Source organism: Python bivittatus, unplaced genomic scaffold (genome assembly GCF_059951505.1).
Source record: "Python bivittatus isolate LINGU-HERP-01145 unplaced genomic scaffold, Pbiv_v1 ctg000840_np1212, whole genome shotgun sequence".
Lineage (NCBI taxonomy): Eukaryota > Metazoa > Chordata > Lepidosauria > Squamata > Pythonidae > Python > Python bivittatus.
The window spans coordinates 46,850,918-46,861,574 of NW_028277113.1; the positions used below are offsets into that span (position 1 = coordinate 46,850,918).

The window sequence follows — 10,657 nt, forward strand, 5'->3', positions numbered from 1 at the left end:
CTCTTGAATTACACATAATGGATCTTGATTCAGTTTTTGTGACTGAAAGGAAACAAAGTTCTGATGAAATCATACACTATTGGAGGATAGTGTTTGTGAGTTACACAACTGTTCTCTGTCTTGTGTTTTTCCATTCTTGGATTGTTCTGAGAAGGCTAAAGGAATCAAACTGGGTAAAGCAATAAAAGCCTTTCTTCTGATTTGGATCTAAAGCCTCTGAGCCATCCTGATTTAACTTGCTCTTCTTTGGATTATCTCTAAGTAAGGATGTTGCTTCAGACTTATAGCTTACTTTAAATGATTGTGCAGACTTAATCACTGTATGAAAACACTTTTTGTCCCTGTGGAAACAAAATTAGGTTGAGAATTCAGACTGGAGTCCTGTAATTCATTTATCTGGGAGTAAGCCAAGATCATCTGGAAGGCTATTAAAGAATTCATGCAGCATTTGTGGACAGAATTGCTCAGATTTGAGAGAAGCTAGACTTCTGCTGCACACTGGCAATGGAGGTGATTGGAGCCTCATCTTGTGAAGTGATCTGGGATGATTTTGAGTCAGTGTCCTGAGGAAGCAGGGCCCTCTACAGTGTCATTTCCCCCACTTTTCAGTTAGAATCCTGCCCCTTGTGGCTGATTAAGGTCTTTGAGATGGCAGCAGAAGGTTGAATCTGAGCAGCGGTTAGTAATTTCTGAAGCACACGTCCTGCTCAAGAAGCCTTAGCTTAGTCCAGTTGTCCTATTTCCAATGCACCTTTTCTGGGAAAGGTTGTGAAGAAAGCGGTAGCTCTACAGAAAATAGATTATTTGGATCTTGGTAGTCAGGGCTCACTCTGAGATATAGCAAATAAATTGCGTTGGGTATGCTTGCCAGTGATGACTTTTGGAGTGAGTGCAATCCTCCTGATACTCCTTGAACTTGGGAATTTGGGGGTTCTCCTAGTTTCACAGCTGTTGCTTGAAGAGCAAGTAGCAGCAGTGACTAGCAGGGCTTTTGCACAGTTAAATCTTGTGTACTGATTGCAACCATTCTTGGACTGGGAAGCCCTACTTATAGGCACTTGTGTCCTAATCACCTCTCTCAGGTTACTGTAACAACTCTGCATGGGGCTACTGTTGAAGAGCATTCAGAAGCAACATTTGATATAGAGTGTGGCAGCCCAGCAGTGATGGTGTGTCCCAGTATACTTGGGTGACACCTGTTTCAGGTTGTTGCCAGTTGGTTCCTGGTGTAATTCAAGATGCTGGTTGTCATCTTTCAGGCCCTGTAAAGCTACAGATCTGGTTATCTGAGGTACTGCTTTCTTTTGTATTCATCTACCTATCAAACCAGATCAGATAGGATAAATTCCCTTCAGGTCCCATCCCTATGAGGTTGTCACCTGATAGAGTCTTGGAAATGGGTGACTTCAGGAGCCATGCCCATGCTTTGGAACTTCTTCCCAGCAGAGAGATGGCCAACTTTTTCCCTCTTGGGCTTTAGAAATTGTAAAGGCCTACCTGTTCCACCTTGCACAGGAGGAGGGTGTATTGTAATTGAAGGTGGGGTTCACAGGTGCATGGAATTTTTATTTTGGAGGTTTTATCTTTTTGCCTTTATATTTTAAATGTGTTTGGGAGTCATTTTTAATCACCCAGAGCCTTTGGGAATGGATAACATGCAGTTAAAGTAAATAAGAAATAAATAATTCAGTGAGTCTGTCTTCTGAATCTGAATAATAATAATAATAGTAGTAGTAGTAGTTAAAGCATTAGACTGTTAATTTATGTATGGATAAAGTATTATGGTAGAACTTCTTGAAAATATCGTTCAAATGTTTGTGCTTTTATCTTAATTGCTATATTGTGAAATATTCCTTATAAAATGGCCCTTGGTGAGATAAACCAAAGTTTATATTGTATGTGCTTAATTAAATCCAACCCAGAGCTGATTCTTATTGCATGATCTATCCATGTTAGGATAACGTAGAACAAGACCTAATCTTCTGCATTGCTTTTTGCAGTGAAAGATGAATAAAGGGTTGTTGTCCAACAGGACTTTTCTAAGAAAGTTGAGTATAAGCCCCAGATAGGGCTTGAATCTGCTTGCCAAACTTCATATTTTTCATTTGATATGTTTTTAAAAGCTTGGAAGAATATTAGAATATCAGCAACAGAGAAGTTGCTGAGAATGCATAATGCTTTAGCCATTTCCATTTACTACTGAAAAGTTTAATAATCTAACTTTTTGTGAAATATTTTATCCATTAAGTGGAACGATGAGTTCTGAGTATGGAAATACTGTAAGTACTTAACCAGAATAATGTATCACATAGATGGTTAGGTTTACAACTACAAGAATTTAAGCTAGCCATGACTTTGGCCATTGTGACAGGGAAATGTGGAGTCTCAAATACATCTGAAAGATGTTACGTTGTGGAAAACTCTTCTAGGACATTGTCTGAAGCTAAGTAGGTGAAGAGTATCCAATATCCTTAGCTAGAAATAGTCACAGCAAGTGGAAATTCTGAAGAACTATATTGTTTTGTGATTATAGTTGTTAGTAATTAAGAAAATCATTGGAGAGGATTGATAGAAGCTTTTCAATTAATAATTATACAAACTTATGGTTATTAACTGGAGTTACATTAGAGACACCAGCATCCACAGGGGGAGTGAGGGAGGTCAAGAATGGCAAGATGATACTAGTACCAGTGTCCCTCATGGACACTGGTGATTGCAGATCACCATTATAAAAGCCAACCACTGTTAAATTGGGATTTTTACTAATATTCTAAATGAATTAACAATATGAGGTTTTTAGAACAGCCTTATGATAATAAAAGCTTGAAGAATAACAATCTCTAACCGAGTTGGTATTTTCCTTTATACACTTTTCATATGCATGAGGTCGGGCCTATAACTATACTACATTATATTTGTTAAACCAAAGTTGTGTTTAGTTGTTGAAGACAAAAGCAGTCTTGTCATATATTTAGGATTCTGGCTAAGAGTAATAAACTGAAAGCATTATGTAAGGGCATGAAATAATTTTACAAAAGGACAAAACCATACCTACTTTGCAACTAATAACATGTGGTTTACAGCCTCCATGTTTTTCTGGAAATTTTCAATTTGTAAGATCTATGTGATGAAACATCCTCCTTTGTGCAGAAACAGCTTTGTGCCTTTCTGTTGATATGTAAGCTGTATCAGCTGAAATTGGGTTTGAATCAAAATAATGGAACTGGTTTGATTATAGGGATCTGATATGTATAGTATAGTATGTTCTCTTTATGATCTCAAATAATAAGCAAAATAGTAATACATGGCATAGTTTTCAAACAGCTTATGAACATTCTTTATTATCACCATGTTGGCTAGAGTTGTTAAGAATTATAGTTCAGCACAATCTGGAAAAAACAATAACATACTTTCCATGGTGGTGGTTATTGTGGATTATTGTTTTTTATTTACTTAATTTTTTTAAATATCATTGCATGGAGAGCCAATTTGGTGCAGTGGTTATGGCATCAGTCTAGAAAACAGGAGACTGTGAGTTATAGTCCTGTCTTAGGCACAAAGCCAGTTGGGCGACCTTCGGCCAGTCACTCTCAGCGCTAGAAAGCAAGCAAACACCTTCTGAAATCTTGCCAAGAAAACTGCAGGGACTTGTCCAGGCAGGAGTCAACACTGACTCAAAGACGTGTGTGTGTGTATGTAGTATTCACCTTGATCAGAAATGACATTCATACAGAGCTTATTTTTATACATGCTAACTGGAGTTGAATTCATGTCATGATCTTTAGAATTGTTTTTGTAGCTGTGATCACCTTGATATTTTATTAGTGTGTATTATCATCCAGAGTGCTCAGACTCTATTCTCCTAATATAAATAAATTAGCTTATTCTTTTAGAACAATATATTGATTTTTCCCCTTTTTCCCTTATGTTAAAAGGATAGGGCAATTAGAGTATGGAAGTGCTGAACTGTAATTTTATACCCTAGCTATGCATATCTATACCTTATATCAAGCTACCCTGGGAACCCCAAGACACTTTCTCATAATTCATCTGAATGAATCTCTTCATACTGATTATGCATCATATTATTTATTACTAATCTTAGGCATATATTGTTTTAGCTGTCTGTGTTAAAAGTCAGAATGTCAAATATTTACATTTTCTGTCTTAATTAAATTTTGATTTAGGTGAACAACTGGCTCAGCTTCATTTTATATTTTAAAAAGTGTGTAACATTTTGTATGTATATAATCTGATTAATTTTGAGCATGATTTTAATTCTAGATGACTTTACAAGATAGGAAAAGCCGACAATATGTACAGAAAGTTTAAACATAAGGGAAAAGATCACAGGGAAGAGCAAAGGGAAACATTACAGGTATTGACTTATTTGAAGGTGTAAAATTAACATAATTAGTAAATGAGGGAACAATTTAATATGCTGTTCAGGTTTATAAATGAAATATGTTTAAAAGTCTAAATGCCTTTTTTTTTTCCTCGTAAGTAAACAGGAACAACAAAAAGACTTTTTTATTAGCATGTATATAGTAAACTTTTTTTAGGCACTAAATTTGCTTACATTGTCCATTACAGGAAGTTTTCATTTATCAGCTGATAGATTTTCAAGTTCCTTAAAATGTACTTGCTTGTCTCCTTCTAGTAATTTCCCAGTGGATAATGTCTTCATTGATTTCTTACAGAATACTGTTCATAATAAGTAAACTAAAAAACTGAATTGCTGCTTGAAAGAAATCGTAAGGAACAAAACAGGCAGAATGGTTTTGGATCCACTCTCTCTCTGTCATATTTTGTAGAGAGTGTATAAATTCAATATGTGTTTAGAACAGTAAATATAGCATACCAATAAAAAGTAGAAGAATTCATATACTTACCTCTCCTAAGTTATTTTTAAAAAGCACTATCAGGAATTTATATTTCTGTGAATTTGTCATGGGTTTGTGTGCTTTAACCCATATTGGTTATGCACACAAACACACTCCTCTTTTAAAAGACTGATTTCAGTCTGGATTATTGGTAGCAGAAGCAGAACTTTCTGCAGTCTTTTGTGCTGAATGTTATGCTCTGAATAAAAAAAGACTGGATCCAGGTTTGATATACTGAATAAAAAGGATTCTTGCACTGGTGGAAGAAATTCTTCATTGTAGGTAAGGGGCAGATCATTGATTCTTTTTATGGATTCCTTCTTCCCCAAGTACTTATTTTTAGAGATGATCCCCACATTTCCAGATTTTGAGAGGCTACAGGGGAAGAAGAATCAATGGTTGTTTTGCCTTCCAACTATGAGGTATTTCAATTTGCAGAAAAGTGTTCTGAACAATTCTGATGCAATCCATGACGCATAATGAAAATAAGGGTTTAGCATAAGAGCTCTGGGAAAATAAAACTGGCGTTGAAAAGAATGCTTGTGCAGATAGTTTTCTGAATACATTGATGAGGTGGCAGTTGTTTTTCTCTCATGTTGTTTTGCTAGCTCAGAAATTGCCCTTTTGGAATGAGGAGCTTTCTTCTTACAGAATGGCACCTTTTGAATACCAATCTATTAAAACATAATACCTTTTAATAAGTTTTAAATTGCTATCCAAGAGAAGATTTTATAATAATTTGTATCATCTATGACTTTGTCTACATTGCTAAGTAAAAACTATGACAACCCATTAACAGTGCCCAATATTTTATAGTTGAAAGAAACCCTAATTTGTTATTGAAAATTCTTTTAAACTAAATAGTTGGTTAACAGATGCAACCTAGGCCATTTTTACTGAAAATTACATATCGACTATGTTTTACAGTCAATATGAGTAAATTATGCAATAGCCAAAACAAAATTTGGCTGATCTCCTACTGAAATTATAAGTGCAAAACAGGGTTTATATGAAATTCTGTAACCATGTTTCATACAACAGATTGTATGTTTGACAGAATTAGATGTTCACAGGGTAGCACACTTGTTTCCCTCCTGTAGTTTTTATTTATTAATTTATTAAACCAATTTATATAGCCACCCATTTCACCACAGGCGACTCTGGGTGGTGTTCAACAAAGCTATAAACAGTTAATAAGTACATTAAAAATATAAAAAGCAAAATAAAACAGAGAATAAGAGGATGTTAAAAATAAGGGAGCCACCTCACTAATTCCCCCATCCCCTCGAGTCCTTGGGCCTGCTGGCATAATCAAGTCTTAAGGGACCTCCGGAAGCTCAACGATGACAAGGCCAACCTCACCTCAGGGGGGAGAAGATTTCACAGCGCAGGCACCAAAGCAGAAAAGGCCCATCACCTTGAGTCCATCAGATGTAGCTCCCCAGGTGACAAAACCCGTAACATGCCCTCTCTGCTGGATCCGGTAGGACAGGCAGATGAATTCAGGGAGAGGTGGTCCCTCAGATAGCCCGGCCCCATGCCATGAAGGGCTTTAAAGGTTAACACCAGCACCTTGAATTGGGCCTGGAAAAAAAATGATAACCGGTGCAGCTCATGAAACAGAGGTGTAATGTGTGTTCTACTAGTTTTGTAACATGTATTATAATAGAATTTACTATTGAAGTCTTTTTCTCAAAAAAAAAAAGTTGTGAAAAACTCTGCCAGTACTACATATTGTGAATTATATTTATTTATTATTTATTGATTGAGTGATCATATTTGTATAAATGCCCATCTTACAAGATATTCAGTATCTACAGGAAACATACTGCTCTATTAGAAAGACTTCAAAGTAATATTTGTCACAGAGGGAATTCCCAAAGCTCACCTCTGGAAGTTTTCCCATTAATGGGGTTGTATCTAACAGAGTCATTCTGTTCACCGTTCTTCACAAAATGGATCCTGGTCCCCTCTTACCCTGCTGAATAGTTTTGTTTGAAAGTTGGGTCATTTTTTTTTTTATTTACTCGATTTATATAATTGCCCATCTCACTTTTACCTAACTCTAGATGGCTTATACACAAACACAGAATACATAATATATAACCAAAAAACGCATAGCAGCTAGGCATGATTTAACCTATCATCCATATAACCAGGAGATGGGCTCTAACCCATGCCCAGGGCCTCAGGCTTGAGCACAAAGCCAAGTTTTTAAGGCCTTATAAAAGGCCAACAAGGATGGGGCCAATCTAATCTCAGGGGGAACAATGGTCCAAAAGGCAGGTGCCACAGCAGAAAAGGCTCTCCTCTGGGCCTCGCCGGTCAACACTCCCTAGCTGACGGTATCCAGAGTGTGCCCTTCCTGCCAGTCAGATAGGACAGGTAGAAACAATGGAGGAGAGATAGTCCCATAAGTAACCCAGTCCTAAGCCATGAAGGGCTTTAAAGGTGACAACCAGCTCCTTGAATTGCACCCAGAAGAACACTGGAAGCCAATGCAGCTTGCGGAGCAGTGGTGTCACATGTGCCAAGTAACTGGCACCAGTAACTACCCACACTGCTGCATTTTGCACCATTTGAAGCTTCTGAATACTCTTCAAGGGTAGCCCCACATAAAGTGCATTGCAGTAGTCCAATACAGAGGTCACAAGGGCATGCGTGATGGTGGGGGGGGCAGTCACTTTCTCTATAACCTGGACCCTGGATGAAAATTGTTCAGAATAATACAGTGTGGCAATGCCCCCCCTTTAATATAATTTTATTGAAAGTTTTAAAAACAAGAGTAAAAATTAATACAAACTAAAATAGAGTAAGAAGGAAAAAAGAAAAAGGAAGAAATAAAAGAGAAAGCTAAAATGCAAAAATTTAATTTTTTTTTTAAAAAGTTAGAAGAAAAGTAGAAGAGAAAGAAAAAAAAGATTCAAAGAAGTGGCTTTCAGTCTTTACAGCAGTTTTAAGTGTAAATTTACCTCTTTCTCTAAAGTTACACCATGACTCTCTTCTTTCTATAATCTATCCTACCTAATCATCAAAACTATAAATCATAAGTTCTTTTTTTTTCTGTTTTACACAAAAGTCCATAAGGGGTTTTTAGTCAGTTATAAACATAAATATTGTTTTTTCTCTAATCAAACAAGTCATATCTCAGCAAGTTCTATCACTCTCACCAACCATTCCTCCACTGTAGATATTGCTCAATCTTTCCATCTTTGTGTATACAATTATCTTGCTCCGTTGGGTCTAGAATGGCCCCTTGAGATAGTGAAACTACTCCCTGCCTCAAAGAGTGGTTAACCACTGCCAGAACCCAACCACACATCCCTTCCCGGGAGGTCTTAACCAACCAGGGGAGATATAGATCTAACACAGAGGTGGCTGTGCTAACAGCCCCGAGGACTCTGTCTGCTTCCTCAGGCCCAACAGGTTCAAACTCTCCCCAGTAACCTCCACAGGACCTGAGGCCAGAGTTCACCTTAGACCAGACTCTAACGTGCAGTGTTGTGAAGGGAAGCACTGTTGGTCAAGTGTGCAACCTTATATTGGATTGGTTGAGTTACTGTATGCATTATCTGAAAAGATGATCACTGAATTTAAAAGACCCTTCACCCAAAAAGAATTAGATTATTAACATGTTTTCAGCATAGTTACAATGATTTTTCTGTTTTGAAGATTCAGGTTAAAAAAAGTAATAGCAAAGCGTTCTGCCATGTGCTCTGACTTTTTGTTGGTTAAGATGTACATTTGTTGAAAGAGAGCATCAATAAAACGTATTCTATTCACCCCATGATTCATGGCCCTATTTTGGTAATAGCATTTATAATGATGAATGCTATCGTGGTCCTGGCCCTATACAGAAAATTAAAGTGATATAAAATATAAATAACTATGAAGTGTAGTTTATGGTTTTATAAAAGACTATGGTATGCTTATTTTTCTTAAAATATTGTATAGAATTTTTCAAAAGACTAACAGAAGTTCAAACTTTATAGGTTGAGAAATGAACTTTTTACCGAAGTAACTGCCTCTATGGTTTGTTAAAGCCTATAGTGTGCTTTTATGAAATAGTTATACTTGAAGAGTTGGTGTGCTCCACGCATAGAACTTAAGTATTTTATGACAATGCTTTAGTAATTTTCCTTTTTTTCTGTCCTGCAGGAGAGGAATAGAAACAAACAATAACTATATGGAGATGGTCCCGCTAGAATTACAACACTAATGATGTAGACTCTGGAAATGCCTAATATGTCTAAGAAGACGTTATTAAAGCTTTGTTCCTGCTTAAGGTGACATCTTTGAACACTTTAACACAAAATTGACTTTTCTTGTAATGGTTCTCATCAGTGCATCTGCCCTTATACTCTCTCACCAAACACACTTGAGAACTGTAACTTCGTCAAGCACTTTCTGTCCTGAAGCTTTTACCAGTATCTGCTGTCTTTTGTAATTATGCATCCTAGCTAAGGCACAGGAGATGGAACGAATGCAAGGATTCATTAACTCTTTGGATTTGTTAAATACTAACAATTAACCATCATAAGTGGTTCAATGATGTGAGATTCACATTGCTTCAATTTATTTTTCTTTGATGTAGTTTTTTAATTGTCAGTTTTTTTAGCTATTCAGCAGAATTTAAAGCAAAATCATGCCATATTTAGTCCTGGAGTAAAACTCAAGTCTAAATGTTCATGTGAAAATTATTGTAGTAAACTTTTAATATGGCAAAGCAACTTTGAGCTACAGTTTAGCCAAATGAATTATAACATGAAATTATATTAGAATGTCACTTCCCTTGTTTCAAACTGTTTGGTGTAGAGAATATTAATATATGCAGCTTGGTGGGCCACACCAGTTAATGCACATTTCTTTTTTTTTTTTTTCCCTGTAACATGTATACCGGAAGAAGTGTGTTTGTCTGAGGAACTGTTTGTTTGCTACACTCAATCTCAATTTTGAGTACATGTACCTCAGTCTAAATCAGACTTTTTATGACCTTTATAACGACACTTAAAATCTTTAATTCCTATTTCTGGGTGTTTGCAAGCCTGAAAAGATTGCTATCATGGAAGTGAAAATTTATTCCTCTAAGTGATTCACTAGCTAAATAAACATTATTCTTGTTTTAGCAAGCATATATTCAGTTTCTCAGATTTTGTTTGTTCCCAATTCTGAATATAATAGTCTGCTATTCTTTCACTTCAAAATACTTTGGGAAATAAAACGTTTATCCATGGTTTCAGTTTGTATGCTCTCATGGCTGTGTTTACATGTTACTTATTAGTACTATATAATAAAAGCCTAGGAACCATAATCACCTGAATATTTTCTATGCTACTTTTTAAAATTTATTTTAAAAATTTACTTGTGCATCAGTGTGACTAGTACTGTTTTGAAAACATAATAGCTGTGTTATCTGCATAAAAAAACCTGAGCAGCTGCACTGTGGTGTCTAGCTGTGTTCTGTTTTTAGAAGAGTGGCTTGGGATACAGGCATAGAGAGGTCTTTAAAAATTATTTGTGAATTCTTAATTATATTTGTAAACCACAAATGTTTACATAATCTCTGGATCCCTTCATTACTTCTAAAACCTGTTATGGTAGTTAGAATTATGTTAGAATGTTATTTTTGTACCACGCATACATATATACATACATACATACATACATACATACATACATACATATAAATAAATAAATAAAAGTAGGGTGGATGGCAGTTTTGATTAAAATGGCATTAATGTTGCCATAATGCTTGAAAGCAACCTTGTACATAT

General features: G+C 36.0%; 1 protein-coding gene across 4 annotated transcripts in view; it reads left to right on the forward strand.

The window, feature by feature from the left end:
• The window catches only part of YTHDF3 (YTH N6-methyladenosine RNA binding protein F3), a 21,667-nt gene extending 11,845 nt beyond the window's left edge, over positions 1–9,822 (forward strand). For 3 of the 4 annotated variants that reach the window (XM_007421871.4, XM_015890235.3, XM_088130953.1), the window contains exons 5-6: positions 4,285–4,378; positions 9,042–9,822. In XM_007421871.4, the coding sequence (XP_007421933.1) occupies positions 4,285–4,332 (48 nt within the window). In that variant the 3' untranslated portion in view covers positions 4,333–4,378; positions 9,042–9,822. The remainder of the gene's footprint in view (positions 1–4,284; positions 4,379–9,041) is intronic. The other variant, XM_007421870.3, reaches the window with a different exon arrangement.
• The last annotated feature ends 835 nt before the right edge of the window (positions 9,823–10,657 follow it).